The 20,014-nt window shown below is 37.5% G+C and overlaps 2 protein-coding genes across 3 annotated transcripts in view; one reads left to right on the top strand and one right to left on the bottom strand.

The window, feature by feature from the left end:
- CYP59 (cyclophilin 59) overlaps positions 1-20,014 on the bottom strand; it is a 272,359-nt gene that overhangs the window by 235,306 nt on the left and 17,039 nt on the right. For both annotated transcript variants that reach the window (XM_089811494.1, XM_089811493.1), the window contains exons 2-3: positions 17,427-17,531; positions 12,099-12,216 (exon numbers count right to left, since the gene is read on the bottom strand). In XM_089811494.1, the coding sequence (XP_089667620.1) occupies positions 12,099-12,216; positions 17,427-17,531 (223 nt within the window). The remainder of the gene's footprint in view (positions 1-12,098; positions 12,217-17,426; positions 17,532-20,014) is intronic.
- LOC149532082 (uncharacterized) lies at positions 12-1,960 on the top strand. The gene is made up of 3 exons (XM_089810996.1): positions 12-511; positions 649-1,054; positions 1,189-1,960. The coding sequence occupies exons 1-3, from the start codon at positions 122-124 to the stop codon at positions 1,767-1,769; spliced, it is 1,377 nt and encodes a 458-aa protein (XP_089667122.1). The 5' UTR covers positions 12-121; the 3' UTR covers positions 1,770-1,960.

Raw genomic sequence — 20,014 nt, forward strand, 5'->3', positions numbered from 1 at the left:
TTTGAATTTTGAACTTTTTCTAATTCTAACTTAGAATTTCTAAGTTTCCTAAGTTCTAAGTTCTAACATGTTTGAAATTTGAATTTCTAATTATCTTAAAATTGTTGTAGGAAAACTTTTGATGGAGAGGCACCCCACCATATTTTGGTCCCCTTGTGCAGCACACTGCCTTGACCTCATGTTGGAGGAAATTGGCAAACTTGAGTGGGTCAAGTCATGTGTGGAAAGGGCAAAAAACATATGTAAGTTTATTTATAATCATTCATTTGTCCTTAGCACAATGAGAAAGTACACAGGAGACAAAGAGTTAGCTCGTCCAGGGATCACGAGGTTTGCCTCGAATTTCATCACCTTGCAGTCCTTGTTGACATCAAGGGATGATTTGAGGAGCATGTTTGTTGGGCGGGAGTGGATTTCATCTTCCTATGCTACGACCACTGCAGGGATAGATGTGGTGGATTGCATATTTGATGATGATGGTTTTTGGAAACCTGCTAGAGAAATACTTAAGGTAATTTTATTGCAATTTAACATTTAATATTTTACAGTTTACTATGCTAATTGTTTAATGATTTAGTTTTACCTTATATTATTGAATTATTCTATGTTTAAGTTTTGACTCAAATTTTTGTTTTACTTTATATGTAGGCCACTGAGCCTCTTGTATCTCTCCTACGAACTGCTGATGGGGAGAAGCCCTCTATGGGCTACATATATGAGGGCATGGATAGGGCCAAGGAGGCCATTAGAGCTCAGTATGCAGGAGTGCAGGAGAAGTATGCCCCTATTTGGGACATCATTGATAGGAGATGGCAGAATCAGCTCCACAGACCCATCCATGCAGCAGCTTACTTTTTGAATTCGGCATTTCGTTTCCGTCCTAACTTCAAGGCGGATGAGGAGGTTCTCACCGGATTATATACAATGATCCAGAGGTTGAGTACTGATGAGGATAGCAGTGCTGCAATTATTGAGCTTGATAAGTTCAATAATAAAGAAGGGCCACTTTTCTCTAGCAGGGTAGCCATAGATGCTCAGGAAACAATACAGCCAGGTAAAAATTAAATAATATATTCAATGTTCATGAATCTAGATTCTAAACTTAAAGTTGATTATGTAATTTTAGAGTTAACTTGTAATTTGTAATTTGTAAATGAGACTAATTATTTTTATTTTCCCTTATTTCAGATAGATGGTGGCAAATGTTTGGGGCCACAACCCCAAAACTTCAAAAAATTGCCATTCGTATTCTGAGTCAGCCAAGCAGCGCTTCTGGATGTGAGCGCAGTTGGTCCATGTTCGAGCACATCCACTCGAAGAGGAGAAACAGGTTGACAGTGCAGAGGTTGAATGATCTTGTCTTCGTTCATTACAACCTCCGTCTTAGGATCAGACAGATTTTGGGCACTGACTCCTCTTCGATCATTCTGGAGGAGATTGATCCAGAATCAGAGTGGCTCACAGAGGTTGTAGATCCAGTCTTCACTGAGGAAGACCGTGCGTGGATTGACCAGGTGGATATAGAGGCTGAGGCAGCTAGAGCACGTTCTTCAGGCATTGGTAGACGCACACGTGCACGCACAGACACAGGCCCTAGCGACATTCGTGAGCCCATCTTATATGCGGGAGATATGGCTCGACAGTCCTATAGGACCTACATTAGACGCCTTGCTACTAGGCAGACTGGATACTCAGAGGCTGAGGCTGAGGCTGTAGCCGAGCTTGAGGATGATGTTGAGGATGATGATGACTATGAGCCTGAGGCTTGAGCTGGAGCCTTGTTTTTATATTTTGTTTACAGATATTGATACTGAATCATTGATAGACATATGTTTCAAAGTTTCAAACTTTCATGGATCTTCATCTTAGATTCTTACATAAATTTATGATTTGATGTCTTATGGATCATCTTACATACATTCTATGATTTAAATCATTATGATCATTTGATTTCTATTTACTTCAGCTAGCCTACAATTTACATTTTAGAATCTTAGATAACATAGTTACGTATGTGATGGATTTTATGTTTCATGTTTATGTATGTTAAGTTTTAACTTCTATTTGATGATGTTATAGTGTGCTTAAGTTATATTCAATATAGGGTGCATGAAATAAGTTTTAAATTGTTAAAATCTTTAAATTTAAAGGGTTTTTTCAAATTTGCCGATTCATCGCCGATTCATTGCCGATTCATTGCCGATTCACGATTCGATTCGGCCTTGCCGATTCCGATCCGATTCCGATTCACGTTTCTTTGATGTACACATTCCCTTGGTTCTATCATGTCCCCAAATTTTAATGTAATAATTAAATTTAATTAATTAATTATTTGGTCCCAGAATTTAAATAATATAATAAAAAGAGCTTTAATTAGTTACTTTAATTAATTAAGATGGGGCCCAAGTTAATAGTATGTGTATTTGTTGTTCCGATTGATTTAGTATATCTCGACCCATTTTTATTTAATTGTTTCCATAGGTGTGGCCGTTAGCTATCTTTGTAAACCCTCGCGAAGTTCCTCCAAAGGGTATTTAAGCCAAGCATATTAGTAGTAGTTGGTATGCGATTTTGATTATTCTTCTTTGTATTGCGAATTCTAGTTGGGATTCTCTGTTGTTCGCCATTTTAGAAGTGAAAGATCATCCCTACTTGGCTATTCTGGTTTAGGTGGGATTTAACCCTCACCCTATTCCATCTTGGTATTACTTGCTCGGGTCTAGCAAATTCACGCACTTTGTTTGCAATTAAAAATATTGTTCAGTGAATCTCTATCAATTCTATTGGTAACTATCTTGTTCCAGCAATTTACTTCTATTCATTGGCGTAGGAGGAATTGGCAATCCATCACCCACAGTCTCCACCGTACCATCACCCACAGCCTGCATTGTATGGACTCCTTGCCTCTACTATACAGTCGTACGACCTACCCAAACCATACATCACTGCCCACACTATACAAACTAATTTGCTTCCCCAACTTGACCATTGTATGGCTTTCTAAGTCTACCATATGGACATCCTCTGTCCACCTCCAAATTCCCAACATCTCACCATACGGCCTTTTGGTTCTAACCGTACAACATCCCACTTCAACCGTATAGCTTCCCACTAAGATTGTATGGCCTCCACAATTGTTTCGTCATTCAAAACAAAGGGGAACGAAAACATTACTAGCACAGGCAACTTAGGCCGAGTAGCATGGGCAACTCCACCTTGAGGCTATGTAGCACAAGCAACTGAGGCTGTGTAGCACAGACAACTCCACCCTAAGGCCGTGTAGCACGGGCAACTGAAGCCGTGTAGTATGAACAACTCCACCCTGAGGCCATGTAGCACAGGCAACTGAGGTCGTGTAGCACGGACACCCTAAGGTCGTGTAGCACGAAGAACCACACTAAGGCCATATAGCATAGGCAACTGAGGTCGTGTAGCACGAACAACTCCACCCTGAGGCCGTGTAGCATGAACAACTCCACCCTAAGGTCATGTAGCACAGACAACCCCACCCTGAAGTCGTGTAGCACAGACAACTAAGGTTGTGTAGCATGGGCAACTAAGGCCATGTAGCACAGGCAACTCCACTCTGAGGTCGTGTAGCAAGAGCAACTCCACCCTAAGGACGTGTAGCACAGACAATTGCCTTTGGGCCGTGATCACCTTCAGGCTGACTTCACCTTCAAACCATTACAATGGTTTTTAGGCTGAGTTCACCTTTGGAACATTAAATGGTATTAGAGTTGGTGATCTTGCCAGCCTACTGGGATGACTGAGAGATTTTGGTATTTGGATCACACTATGGCACCAAACAACGATGGAGATTGGTGGTTGAAGGCACTACAAAAGATTGGCAAAGAGCTCAGCGAGGGTGTTGATCTTCCATTAGATATATTGAAAGTATGTTTGCGTGAGGTGAACCAATTACCTTCAAGATTTATACAGAGAATCCTCTCGTCGATCAAGGATGTCTTAAGTCAACCAAGGCTTTTGAGATACCATGACAAGGAAAAAAGGTTGGTAGTTGCAGCATACTCAGTGAGGTCTTGAGAATTTCGGCTCCTAAAGCATCGTATAATGATACCACTATGATAAAGATATTGCATTTGATAGTTGACATCTTTCAAAGTCTTGATGATTTCAGTAGTGACCCTTTTGGTAGGAGATCTACAATATTAGAGAATTGTGCAAGTGTCAAAGTAAGTAACCTCCTCTTAGATCTCGAATTGCAAAATTTGCTGCATGATATGTTCCATCACTTCTTGGTCACCATTAAGGAAAATCATGATGCTAAGATTTCAGTTGCTATGGAGAGTCTTATGAATTAGTCCATTGAAGAGATGGATGAAATATCCCAACCCATCACATCTATGTTATGGGTTGTTTGAAATCTAGAATGTATCCCCTCTGTAGCTATATATAGATTGGTCAGTAATGTTTTCAAGCATTGTGAAGAAAAGCTAATATCTCATTCGCACAAGTGGAAGAAAATGGATGACAACAATAAGGCTGATGCATTACGTGAGGAGAATGAAGGCATGATTACAGGGCTGCTCTAGGAGGATTTGCTAAATCTTTCTCCTACACCAACATGGGGAGAACATATAAAAAATGACGATGTTACCTGCATGGACTTTCTGAAGACATGGACGAATTAGGTTGTCCCTATCACCGAAGTTGTGCCCGAGGTTGTGCCCGTCACTGAGGCACTTTCTATCGAGGAGGTTCTATCAATTGCCAAGGTTGTGTTCATCATAGAAGTTGTATCTGTTGTTGAGTCTCAATCTATCATCGAGGTTGTGTTTGTTTCTAAGGTTGTGTCCGTTATCGAGGTCGTGTTTGTTGCCAAGGTTGTGTGTCTGTCACCGAAGCTATGTCCATCATCGTGGTCATGTCCGTCGCCAAGGTTGTATGTTTGTCGCTATGGTTGTATCCGTCACCATAGTCATGTTTATTGTCATCACCATCGTCGTGTCTATCATTGTAGTTGTGTTTGTTTTCATCATGTTCGTCACCGTCATTGTGTCCGTTGTTGTTACCGTCACCATATCCGTCATCATCATTGTGTCCGTTGTCGTCATCGTCGTTGTCTCTGTTGCCAAGGCCATTGTCATGTCTGCCACCATCATGTTTGTCACCATCATTGTGTTTGTCACCAATGTCGAGTCTGTGTCTGTCATCTAGTTTGTGTTTGTCATCATAGTTGTGCCTATCGTCATTGTCACGGTCGTCTCTATCATCATTGTGTGTCTTTCATTGTAGCTACATTTGTTGCCATTGATACGTTGCTCGTTGTCAAGGTTCTATCCGTTGTCGAGGCTTCAGTCAAGATTCTATGTACCATCGAGGTTTTATCTACAGCTAAAAATTTGTTTGCTGCTGAGTTACTCTCTATCAAGGGTTTCTCAGCAAAGGCTCCCTTCATCGAGGTACTTATGGTCGAGGTCCCCTTCGCTGAGTTACTCTCCATTAAGGTTCCCTTCACCAAGGTACTCTTTGTTGAGGCTCCCGTCGTTGCAACACCCTTCGCCAAGGCTCCTGTTGCCAAGGTACTCATGAACAAGCCCCCCTTTGTCGACATTCTCACCACTGAGGCTCTCTTTGTCAATATTTCGTCTATCAGGAATATAATAGTGGTCGTTGTGATTGTCTCAGTGGCTAAGTTTGTGCCAGCATTGGCGTCTGTGTGTATGATCTTACCCAAAGAGATTTTTGAACATAATGACATGAAAGATTTCCTTGATTTGCGTCATTGGGATCATGTTAAAGTGCATGACAATGTTAACATCAAAATGGCACAGCAAATGCCTAACGACGGTGTGGTACAAGGGAGGTTTGATGACAATTCACTCATCTCGCCTGTGTACTTGGTTTGGGATTCTGGTACTGACAGCAAAACCAATGTTGAAGTAAACACCCATAATGCTCTTAGTGTGTGTGATGAGAGCAAGGCTGCTAATTTACAAGAGAGCGTGGATAATAATCTGGAGTCACATAAATGGAATCATGAACCTAAAGAATAGGGCAAAGGTTGTTTGCAGGAACAATTGCTACTGTTGATTGATGGAGTCTATCCTCCAACCATGCTCAAGGTATAACTGCAATCTTTCAAAGGGACTTTTGCGCAAAAGAATTAGGGTCTCCCTAAGTTATGAGTTTCCAGAAGAGATTGATGAACATGATGGCATCAATGTATTTTATGATTGGCATCTTTGGGATCCTGGTGACTCAAGACATGACAATATTCATATCAAAGTGGATTAGTGAAAGTTTGATAGCAATGTGGTGCTACGAAGGATTGATGTCATTTCACTTGTCTCGCCTACACATTTGATTTGGGACCTTGGAGATGTTGTCATTCCGTATTATGATGGATTGCTTGAGGGCAAACAATCTTTGGGCAGCGAGGATTTGTCATGTCCCCAAATTTTAATGTAATAATTAAATTAATTTAATTAATTAATTGGTCCCAGAATTTAAATAATATAATAAAATGACCTTTAATTAGTTACTTTAATTAACTAAGATGGGGTTTAAGTTAATAATGTGTATTTGTGGTTCGGATTGATTTAGTATATCTCGGACCCATTTTTATGTAATTGTTTCCATAGGTGTGGTCATTGGCTATCTTTGTAAATCCTTGGGAAGTTCCTCCAAAGGGTATTTAAGCAGAGCATGTAGGTAGTAGTTGGTATGCGATTTTGATTATTCTTTTTTGTACTACGAATTCCAATTGGGATTCTCTGTTGTTCGCCATTTCGAAAATGAAAGATCTTCCCTACTTGGCTATTCTAGTTTCGGTGGGATTCAACCCTCACCCTATTCCGTCTTGGTATTACTTGCTCGGGTCTGGAAAATCCGCACGCTATCTTTGTTTGCAATTATAACTATTGTTAAATGAAGCTCTATCAATTCTATTGGCAACTATCTTGTTCTAGCAATTTACTTATGCTCATTGGCATAGGAGGAATTGACAATCCATCACCCACTGTCTCCACTGTACCATCACCCATAGCCTGCATTGTACAGACTCCTTGCCTCCACTATACAGTCGTACAGCCTACCCAACCAATACATCATTTGTCATGTCCCCTTCTCAACACTAGATAGTTGGGTGCCAGTTTAATCTATCTCCGCATCCGGATAGATTAATAACATTATTTAACAGGATGCCTACCAGTCACAACAGGAGTTTGATTTAATTTACTTCAAAACTTTATTAAAGTAAGTGGAATTAAGTCATTTTAATGTTATAAAGTTATTTACTTTATAAAATGACTTTAAGTGACTACAGGACAAAATTGAAGTTTTAATCCCACATTCCTTGTTCCTTGTGTTTTCCCTCACTTCGAGGCTATAAAGGAGAGCTTGCATTGGGATTAACAACACACAAGAAATTTATGAAATCAAATATTCCAAGTTCTGGTTGCTTTGATGTGACTGGTCTGAGACTTTGAGGACGAAAACCCTCAAGTCTGAAACATTAAGGAGCTGGACGTTACCCCATGCTTCCTTTAAATTTGCAGTTGAATGGTTTTGGGCAGAATTGGCAAGGATTGAGTTTCCAGTTCAAGCAGTAAAGTAAGTACCATTGTTTTTTTTGCATTTGGAGTATTGAATACAGCTGGTACTATATAGATAGCTGGGCAGTCCATGACAGTAGGGTGATTTCCATTGGGTCTGAGAAAACGGCAGATAGACAATCCCTTGCTACATCACAAGGAAACAAAGCTATCATAAACGTTTTGCTTGTTACCACATTTTTTAAGCAACCCGACTAGTGTTGACTGGAATAATCTGGATGTCTTTTAGCAGGGTCAGTTCTAACGCAGGTGGTCTTCTACTCCCATTTCCAGCAAGGACATAGCCATTACTGGTGAAGAAAATGCCTAGGGGTCGGCGTATAACCTACCATAGTGAAACTCGGGCAGTTTTTTATATCGTGTGCTTGATATATTTGGTCAGAGATGGGTATTGACATCACGTGTTTCCAAGCCATCACAGCAAAATGCACTCGCAACAGTTCTGAGAGGGTCTTAAGGCAGCGTGTAAGCTTGTGCAAACTACAATAGCCATCTCAGTAGGAAGTTCGAGCAGCTGGAGACTGTCACGTCAGACAGTGAGGTAAATACTGGGCGTTCAATAGTGGCTGAGTCTGATACAGGGAAGAAGTGAACCTTCTATGTAATCATCAAAGACCGAAGTCAGGCATACACACAACTCCAAGCAGTATTCTCAAGTAGTCGGGTCTGTTTCTATTCCCTTTTGCATTTATGGTTGATTATTTGCACTGAATATTGTCATTATCAGAAGTACCAGTCGGTATATTGTTCATCATATTTGCTGTTCCTTAATTAAAAGGTTGTGTTTACTTTGAAACTTGGCCTAGCCTTCATATGGGAATTACACATTGAATATAGTTCAATCTCAGATTTCAAATGCATAAACCTTAACAGTAAATTAATTCCATACTGTACCTTGCTGAAAGAGACAGTCAGTGAGTGCTAGACAACTGTTTGACGATATTTATTTAGAGCAATTTCAGTGTACTGTTGTAGGGAGTTAACCAAGAATATTACATCATTGCCCACACACCGTACGGACAAATCTGCTTCCCCAACTTGACCACCATACGGCTTTTTGAGTCTACCATACAAACATCCTCTGTCCACCTCCAGATTCGCAACATCTCCTCGTACGGCCTTTTGGTTATGACTGTACAGCATCCTACTCCAACCGTACAACTTCCCACTAAGACCATACAGCCTCCATGATAGTTCCGTCATTCGAAACGTAGGGGAATGGGTACATTACTAGCACAGGCAACTGAGGCCATGTAGCACAGACAAGTCCACCCTGAGGCCGTATAGCATAGGCAATTGAGGTCATGTGGCATGGACAACTCCACCCTGAGGCCGTGTAGCACAGGCTGTTGGTTCCCAAAACCGTAGATTGGAAATCCAAGAGCCTGCCACTTCTCCGATAGGATTCCGCAATCAATTCTGGCCAACAAACGGGAATACTTCTCGATTCCTCTACACTTTAGGCTCCACTACACCTAGGCGGGTAAACCTTTACCTTCAACGCTAACTGTCTGGTTCAAGGCTTTTCTATAGTGAATTTAAACTTTGGAGTTCTCCGGATGGCAAGGTCCTCAAACTCAATCAAAATAGGATTGAATATTGAATGTTTGAATTGTATAATATTTAATTTGATGCTTGTAGGAAGTTATAGATTTTCTGACTTCAATAATAGAAAGACCAGTGCCTCTACTCATCCGGGCAATAGAGTCAACTTCAATGAATTATCACCTACAACTTTATAATGTTTTACACGCTTTACTGCCAACAATTAAATAATCAAGATGCGACAGATCAAATATATAAGCAATCTTAAATTAGTCCAGATTGAACGTTAACTCCTTTGGTAAGGAGACAAATTGAACATAGATACGGAAACAATTTAATATTTCACAATATCTGTAATGATCAAAATTAAAGCGCTAAATGACCATGTCTACTTATCTAACATTAAAATTGTAAACAGAATTTCCAAAAAGAATTATAAAGGATGATTCATCTACAGTTTAAATCTCCAGCCTTTAATAATAAACAAAGAACATTTTATTTTATTATAAAAATTAAATAATAGAATTTATATTACAAAGTCATAATATTGCTCCTTGTCCCTCCATAAAATAATAAAATATAAAATACTTTCTCCTAAGAGAATATGGATGTGAATGTTTGAATATTGAATATGTCTTGTTCTGTAATGAAATAACTCTCCTTTATATCTTTATTTGACATAGGAAATGACTTTTCAAGATGAACCGCCATGTCTCTTAAAATATTTTCTACTTTTAATTAAATACATCCCTTTATTTTTGTTTATTGTTTTTCTTATCGAGGATGGTAATTAAAATACTTTCTTTCACAACATAATCTAAAGTGGGCCTTTGTCTTTTATCGTTCTTTACATCGGTTATGACCTGGACTTCGATTCTTTCCGAAATGCATATATATCATAACTATTACCAAAGCCTACCTTCCACATTGCGTAGCTTGGCTTTAGAAACTTGTATTTGAATTATATCTTCATAGTTTTGTAATATACTTGGCGGACATTACTTTTATTAAGATGAAGATCTGACGGTACTCCTGTCTCCGCTAGGATTGACGCTTATGAAACTGCTAGGGCCTTGACTGATCGTCATCTTTTGCGAAATTTCAATCTATCCACTGAATAATATTCAAGCAATATTAGTGTTCAAATATTCATCTATATTGTCATTACAAATGGATGATGTCCTTCATACGATGGATGTTTCAAAGATAGACACGTGGGTAACTTCAACACTCCATTTGTCATTTTATCTTCCACTCCCATCACACTTCACCAGATGCTTCTTTTGCCGAAAGTCTTTATGTTATCGTGCCCTCTTATTTTATGGATTACCGATGATGTTGTTTGCCTTTGGCATATTATACTGTGCATTCCATATATATTCGTTTCTATAGCCTTTTGTGGATGATGTGAAAAATTATCATTTGCAATACATATCAGTGCTATATCGAAATCTTGCAATAATTAAATAAGAAGCATCTGATAAATGAAGCGACCAGTCCAGTTGCTTGCTTATCCGACATCATAGAGGAAAAGCAAAGATAAAAGTTTAAGATTCCAACAAAAATAACTCATGAGTTGGCGTCATATTTTAATACCCTCGAGACCAGTCAATGGCTTCCAACAAACATTGCATTCGAATACAATCATCCAACGCACAAAGCAAGCATTGGATTTGAACACACCCTTTATACTTTGTTAATTCTGAAAAGAGACACGCGACTGCCATACTCTATCACTTCTAAACAAAGACACCACTTCTGAACAGAGGATATAAATATCATCTATATACAATATTTGAGTGAACTCAATATGTTGTATTTCCACTTGTCCGTTATTATCACTGGAGATGGAGCCAGTAATCACCATGTTGTGAATCTCAACATGAAGATAGCACGCCGCTGCTATAGTCCTTGACTTCTATATAATATTCAATGGCACTGAATCTGCTGCTGCAAGTTAGTTTCAGGCTCCGTGTTTTCTTATATTGGTTATTATGTAGTCTCTCAGCTATGAAGCAAGCATCTCCAAACCTCCAAACTTCTGTCATTTATGTATGCAGCCTTCATCAGCGTCTTGAAAATTGGAAAGTGCACACAAATGGAGGGCTAAAATTTAGAGCTCCATCATAGGCAACTGAGGCCGTGTAGCATAGACAACTCCACCGTGAGGTCATGTAGCACGAACAACTCCACCCAGAAGTCGTGTAGCACGGACAACTGAGGCCGTATACCACAAGCAACTGAGGTCATATAGCATGGCCAACTCCACCCTAAGGTCATGTAGCATGAACAACTCCACCTTGAGGACATGTAGCACAGACAATTGCCTTTGGGCCGAGATCAACTTCAGTCCAAGTTCACCTTCAGACCATTACAGTGGTTTTCAGGCCGAATTCACCTTTGGAACATTACAGGATCTAATGTATGATTAATAATGAAATAGGAAAGTATGATTATGGAGGGGAGATGGGGCGGCATATAAGGAATACAAGTAGCAAAAAGGTCCATTCAAGTAGTGGTAACCCCAAGTGGGGCTGTAAGATTGAAAGGCACATATGTTTTTTGTGAGCTCTTGGGCTTGATGGATAGGCTCAATGCACCTTGTATGATCTCCCATATGCATCATAATGAGGATGGATTCTTGGAAAAAGTCTTAAAGGAATCTTGTGTACGTTAAGAAAGGTGATCTCATGTACATTAGGAGTATTATAATAACTACAACTCTCTTTGGAGCATTGTTGAGTTATATGCTTATTTATCTATGGATAACTAAGCTGGTTGCACGCTCTAAATCAAGGTGTTAATCCACACCTCGTTTAGGAATTCTAGCGTAAATTAAGTTGAGTCCTAACAGGGGAAATTGCAAATAATTAAAAACTGACAGTTGCACACCCACGTTTACCATTTTAATACATACATGATGAAAATCAAATAAGTGCATAAGATAACCAGCTCAAGAGATAATTACTCTACCTGTGAAGCATTAAGATTTTCTCCCCCACTTGCCATGGCAACTGTTCCAATCTTTGAATGCTTAAGTTCAGGATGAATCTCATCACCAAAAAAGCGTGCCTGTTCTCCATAAAGAAATCTGTACATATGTGACACATTGAGAGGCATACTGTTATTTTAATTCATAAGCATTCTTAAGAAATCAACGACCAACTTTTTCACTGGAAGCAATAGCAATCAAAGCGGAGCAATGCAATTAGTTAAGTCAATCATTTGGTTGCCTTCATGGAACACTTGTAAATTTATGTCCTACAAACACCATAATATATTTGAAAAAATAGGAATCCTTAGCAAAATATAGTTCCAGTTTGAATATCAGGATGCTTGATCAGTAAAACAAAATAAGGAAGCACCCGTAGATTATTTCACAATGTCACCTACTTTTACTAACTATTGTCTACCTGTTGTTTCTCCTGTAGAAATCACAATGATATTGATTAAAACTTTATCAAATCACTTCTCAACCATAAGAAGCATCTTAACAATTAAGAGTCCAATGTTTTGCATCAAACTGAAAATTTGAAAAAGAAAGACACCGGCTGTGACATACTAGAAAGTTATTTAATGTGGTAGAAGATATCAGATTCTGTATATCAAGAAAGATAATTCGACAAGGCCACATAGATTACCATTGATAGTGTAGAAGCATAATAGCATGCAGAGCAAATAATGTTTGTGGCAGTAATACTGATGTATCTTCAGAATATGATAATTATAGCAACTGACTTAGTACGGTAAGATTTACAACCACATAAAAGAATGAGGTCGTATAGTAAAAGATATTTCTAGAAAAAAAATTATCAAAATATTTAAAAGAAAGCAATTGTGTTGAGCTTGAAAAAAGGTAGGAGACGTAAATTGTGAATCTTTATTTTCCATCTGTATACATGCATTTTAGAAACCATAATGAATGTACTATGCAAAATGTACTTTTGTCTCAATAATTTTGTATTATAAACCTTCAACTCATTTCTTACAGTGAATATTTCCAGGAATAAGTATAGAAAAATATTCTTACTTTTTTAAAACATGGGTTGGAGGATCTTAAACACAAGAGTATCAAAGCTTTCAAAACAGACAGCGAAACCTCAAAAATGAGATATAGCATGACCAATCAGGATAAAGCCAGAACCTAAAGCATTAGTGAGCTGCATGTAACACTAAAGTTGATACAGCTAATAGTAATTTTGCACGGAACTACACATAAACAGTAGTGATATTAAGATATATTATTGTTTGTCCCAAGCTAAATGGACTCAGATTGTTTTTAAAACAATTAAAGGTACTTCTTTTTCTGTTAATAATAGCTCCATATCCACTGTGTATATGCAATGTGGTTTGATATAAGTCCAGCTTGTTGAGTTTTTTGGTAGCTGCAAGATAGATCTTCCACTTATAATGGTCCTCTGTTCAGCCTGTTCTTCATTCTGGTGCTGCAAGTTTTATTTTCGAGTTTGTTTTCTCTGAGTATCATTTTCTTTGGCTTTGTTTTCAAAGGCATCGTCATTCAGCTCCTTCAGCTGCAAGATAGATCTTCCATTTATAATGGTCCTCTGTTCAGCCTGTTCTTCATTCTGGTGTTGCAAGTTTTATGTTCGAGTTTGTTTTCTCAGAGTATCATTTTCTTTGGCTTTGTTTTCGAAGGCATCATCATTCAGCTCCTTCATGTCTTCTTTTGTCTTCATGTGACTTCAATTTTTCCTCTTGTGACTTAAGTAAGCATTCATGCTGATTACACATTAGTGTGTCATTCGTTGTTCGTTGTGCTGAGTTGGCATTGGGAGTTTATGTTCCGGCTTGATTATGATGCAGTGTCAGTTCCTCTCAGTGCCCTTCGGTGATTATTTATGATCTCAGAAAAGTTTATTATCAATGCCGCATCAATTCCTTTGTAAAGGTGGATGCTAGAGTTGCTTGCATCGCTTCAACTATGCTCGACATTATGTGTCCTCTTGTTCATACGTGATCAATTTGATTAGAAAAGAGATTATTATCCTGGAAATTCGCATGTGTGCCAGCCATCGTGTATCATCTGCAATTATGGCTCTTATAATTGGCGAAATCTGCAATATTGATTTTTGTTTGAATTATCAAAGGATTTGTTATTTTGTGACTGCCATAGTACTCACTGTTTGGAGTTGCCATGACATATCTCTGGAAGTTCTCAGAATTTTGGGTGATGCATTTCTGAGTCATTTACGTTCAGAAATAACAGATTTTATTCAATCTTCTCAAAGGTTAATGTGATGCTCGATGTACAAGTAGTATTTTATATATATTCTGTTAAAGTGTTTTATATATCTGAGTATCATGACTTCTGAAGGCTATACTCTGGTGAATGATTTGGCTCTGATCATTCAGTGATCATTGTATGTTTAAGATTAAAGTAAGGGGAAGAGCTTCTCTTTGTAATAGATTTGATAAACTGAATAATCAATCTTCCGTTGGCTGCGTTGTTTCCCTTGGTGAGGTAGGTTTTTCCCAGGATAACTTCTTGAGTTTCTCATTTGTTCTAGATTTTGCAATTTATTTGTTGCATTATCATATTTCTTGTTCATAGTTTAACACAGCTCTCTCTGCCTCCTTATATAAGATTACAATAGACTTATCCATTGTAGATAAGAACGACTAAACTAATAAAGCAAACTAAAGTCAGAACGAAATCCTAAGCTGAAAACAAATTGACCATTACTAGATAACAATTACATTGATATGATGACATTGTGATCCTTGATATCTATGTTGATGATCTTGCCATCATAGGCAGCCAGTGAAATTTGATCTCTGTTCTGCTTTTGGCCTGATTAATCTAGGCCTTCTACATTATTTCCTAGTTGTAGAATTCTAGCAACATGACCATCTTATTTCCATACACTGGGTTAAGTATGATACAAATCCTTGGGAAAGGTTTCATGGAACAGATTATAATCCTTCGATTACACCTATCAAGGTCAAGCTAAAGTTGTAATCCTCTAATGTTTCATCATTGGTCAATGAAGTCAATTTATAGACAATTGGTAGGCAGCCCCATTTATCTTGCATCCAAATAACCATATATGTTTTGCTATTAGTTAGGTTTCTCAGTTTCTCTCACAACCAAAGCTAATTAATGGGCAGGCAGATAACTTTGTTGAGATATGTCAGAGGAATTCTTTTGGACTTGTCTATTTAGCAGATTTTAGGTTGAATTTAACAAAGCATACAGACTATGATTGAAACAGATCAATTCATACTCAAAGATTAACTAAAACCTAAATTTTATTTTTGGCCTTAGCAGCTGTTTTATGACAGAGTAAGCTTCAGCATGTTGTAGCTTTATCTCCACTTAAGCAGAAGACAAAACATTTTCATTGTCACTTGCAAAGGAACATGGCCACCACTGCAAGTTCTGTGTGATCTACAACTTCCCAAACTACAGCTCCACTTTTTAATAGCAATCAAGACATCTGAAGTTGGTGAAAGATCATGTTTATCATGCTATCAACAAGCACATTGACAGTCTATCATCATCAGATTCAACACAGATGATCTTGGAGACATTTCTATCTTCTACTATATGTCTCAAAAGCAGTCTATTGATTGGACAACCAAATCCCTTGATTCTAATTTGTCAGTAGAAATTTGGAACAAACTTGGGTTTGTCTCTAGCTTGGTAATTAAGAGGGATATTAGATATATTATAATACATAGGCTCATATATGCAAGGTTTTTAATGCATGTGATAATGATATTATGAAAAATTAGTTGTCTCCAATAAGATGCCTCGTATGTATACAGGCATATAAAGTTCCTGACGTCGATGCAATAACATATCAATTATGCCTAATAAGGTAACATACAAAACATAAGTTACAATTACAAATGTAACTTCCTCATACATTAATAAATGTAGTAATGTACCATACAGATATTTGAGTGTGCCACACAATTCTATCTCAATCTCTATACAATAATTACTATAACAAAACCCTGGCATGTTAAGTGTGAGTATGACAAACCAAGATGAAGCATATATCAAAGTCCAATGGGGTGTCTTCAAAAGTTCACAACCTTTCAAAGGGTGAATCTCATTTTTATCATGAAGATCAAGAAACCAGTTGTGTACACACCACTCTCAAGCTAAGGCTAAAAGTGGTCTGATGCTTACAAAGTCACTTAAACAACCAAACTGGGCTGCAAGATAGTAAGAACTTTGCCTTGTTTGTATTGGTCACTCATCAACTCTACGACTAATGTTTCATGGAATCAAACAACAGTTGGACTTGCATAAATTTTGAATGCACAGATAATTAAAACAATGTTTATGAATCTATAACCTTTAATTTCCATTTCCTTGTTCCTTACTTTTCTGTTGAGAAAAACTTTGCAGAAGCATCAATTTGCAAGATGAGGCAACTGCTGACTCACAACCCCCACACAGGTTCTACATACTGCAGAGAGGATGCATGATCACCAAAGCAGGTCCTCAATTATTAGGCCAGTTGTGGGCCTGCCAATGGCATTCATACCTCTCAAAACAATGATGATTAAGAAAGAAGGAATCACAATGGTGGAGAGAGTAGAGCATTAAACTCAATCAAGGATCTGAACAAGCCCAAATTGAATATCTAAGTTAGGATGCCACTCAAGCATTGCAGTCAATAAAATGCAACAAACAAAAAGCAAGACATGGCAATTCATGTTGGGAATGTAGCTGTCATGTTAATTGTCAAAAAACATGAAGTTGCATCTTAAAAAATAGTATTTGTTATATATATAGTACCATGAATGACATTACAAGAGGGGATTAGAATATTTAAAAGGGTCATGTTATTTATGGGTTAGTTAATACTTATGATATGGTTGGTGGCTGTCAGTTAGTTAGAAAATATAATGTAATTGACAGCCAATATGAATAACACTTCACAAATAATGCACAGAACCCTTAACTCGTTATCAAAGCCATAGGAGCTTTCTTCTCCCTAACTAACAGTAATAGATTTACTTTTTGAGTTCAAGCATTTTATCCGGTCTGCCAATATTTAAATAGGTACAAAACAATTCCTGTAAGAATTAGTTGTAAAAACTGTTCCTATTGTTTTGGCTGTGATATTGGAACATTCCATGTGAATAAAATAACAAAAAACTGAAGTCCACAAAAAGTTGTAAGGTCATTAATTTAACATTATTAAACATCAGTACTGTGTATAAGATTGATTTTAAATTCATAAAAAGCACAATGAAGAAAATGCCATTACATTAAATTAAGACATGTATATAGCACACAAATGTTTTCAAAGAGGAACTTACTTATATATTGAGTCCCCACCCGTACCCTTTCCACTGGGATCACCAGTCTGGGCAATGAAATCCTTTTGTACTGAATGGAAAAGACAATTGTTGTAGTACTTGATTCTGCATAATATTTATAAAGAAAACGATAAAATTCAATGAGTCTTCAATTTGGAGCTTAAACATATATAAGGCACACATTCTAAAATGTTAAGTCCTAAATTGCTTAATTCATTTCCATATCAATACCAATGATAGCAAAGGTTATAACTTATATTCCAGTCTGCCAATCTGAGATAAACTAAGGAAAAATTATATAAGCAAGGAAACTGTGGGCGTTTCATGTCATGAAAATCACATCTATAATACTAAATGTTAAGTTCATTAATACCTTATAAAAAGTCAGAATCATTATCTGATCAGAAAAATCTGAAAAATTAAGAAAACAAAATAAATTAGACATTAAATACACAAACTTTTACAAAAGTGTATGAGGCTCCAATACAAACTTATGGCTAGAAGCTTTCAAACAAACTCGTGCTGAAATAATGGAAGTTGAAAATCACAAAATCACTTGGGGAAAAGGATTATAAAAATAGGCTTATTCCAGCTTGTGATTCTAAAGAAAAATGGAGGAAAAGCAACATTCCAACATAGATTTACTTCAGCAGGGTAATAATTCGAAAAAGACATTGATCTTGAGAAAGAAGAATCCTGCAATGCATCTAAAAGTGAGGTGTACATAACTCCCAGTGTTGTCAATGTAGAGATTGTTATCAAGCAGCCATATTCAGGGATGGGTTCTATTGGTGATACTTCAGTTGATCACAATGCTGACCCAACATCACACTCAAGGATTGCATGCATCAACTTGTAAGCTAATTTTGATGGTGAAATAATTCATACAAAGAAAGACAAATTAGAAAAAAAATTGTAAAATAGGTTAAGTTGGTGTGATGCATGGATAAGAAGACCCAAGGAAGCAAAGATAATAGCTTATCAAACAAAACATCTACAAAATTAACGAAAAGATTGCTCATATGGTCCTTCAAAAGCATGTTGTTCAGCAAAAGATTCTCAAGGATTGGGAGGTGGCATTCCAGAATGATATAAATGAAAGGTATGCCAAAGATAAAGTGAATAAGATCACTAAACTTTTTCTGCCAAATGGCTGATGCAGCAAGAAGATTGTCAAGTTGCACTTCCAGACATTTCAGTAGAGGAGCAAGCATATGTTGAGCCAACCGAGATTTTCAATGCTCTCGTGCCATTTCTTCTGAAAGTTTACAAAGGAAACACAAAACGAGGAATTTGGTCCTAAAGGTATTATTGCTTCTACAAATGACAATGAATCTGATTCTTCATGTGGATTTGCAAATGGAGAGGAATACATTGATCTCATGATTATGCTAAGATTGGAGGATATGCTGATCTGGAGCTCACTTAATCAGCATCTAATGGAGGTATGACTGTATTTGACAACTCATTAATTGAGCAAATAGCTATCCTAAGCTCAATGCAGGAATTCAGAAAAGGTTATAACTGTCAGATAGCTGATCCCGATTATTATGGCAAGCATGCAAATAAGAAATTTCGTTGTCTGATGTTGGTTATGATCAAGGACCCGCTGCATTGCAAAATTTAAGGATAAATAATTGATCGCTGAGAAAAAGGCTGTTCGAACCCTAAGTTTTTTATATAACACACAAGTTCATTGAATACATTTTTTACATAGCTCCACATGATGAAAGATAAAGGTTTCAATGGTTGGTATAACTATATTGAATCTGCAAACAATCAAACATGCCTTAGAATGAATAAAATCGGCAAACCTACATTTGCTTTCAAACAGAGACCATGCCATCAAATTTGCAGGGAAGACTTATAGAGCATTCACAGAGAAAGAGAAACAATTTGATGAACTCAAGTTTAGCCCACTTTTCTCTCTACAAAGCAAGAAGACGGTAACTTGTTGCATCCACATCAAAGGAGCAAGGCTGAGATACAAGGATTATAGAAGTTGACCAAATGATTGAAGCAATTAATGAGCTTGGAGTGATGAAGAATTACTCAGCAACTGCAACAGCTCTACTATCATGAAAATTCGGCATGATGATAATCCTAGGATAGAGCATCATGACTGCAATTCCATTAGGCTTGGTAAGCAGATTCTGCATTGTGATACAAACTTATCTCCTCGTGATCTAATTCATGACACACCTCGTTCATGCCATGCGGATGGTGAGGTATGGAATCCTAGTGATTTAGGATTTCCAATGGACCTTGCCAATGCATTTGACATCGATTTCATTGCAAGGCATGCATATAATTTTATTTTAGTCCTCTTCCAAATGACATGACAATCTTTCGAATGACACATAAGAGTGGTATAGATAGTTGGTATGAGGTGCTTCCTTTTATGGAAGGAGCAGCTAATTCTTGTGGGTCTCTTGGGTTGCTCTAAGTTACCTGTTTGAGCTCAAATGCGGATGCAGGCACAAGATTCTGGTACATCGTTACGTGAAAAAAAAATTGGGGAATTTCGGATGCGTTTGGGTGCTTATGTGTATATGTATATATGTATGTATATTGTAAATAAATATATA

Source organism: Cupressus sempervirens, chromosome 11 (assembly GCF_028749045.1).
Source record: "Cupressus sempervirens isolate cs-2001-9-10 chromosome 11, ASM2874904v1, whole genome shotgun sequence".
In the NCBI taxonomy this organism is placed as follows: domain Eukaryota; kingdom Viridiplantae; phylum Streptophyta; class Pinopsida; order Cupressales; family Cupressaceae; genus Cupressus; species Cupressus sempervirens.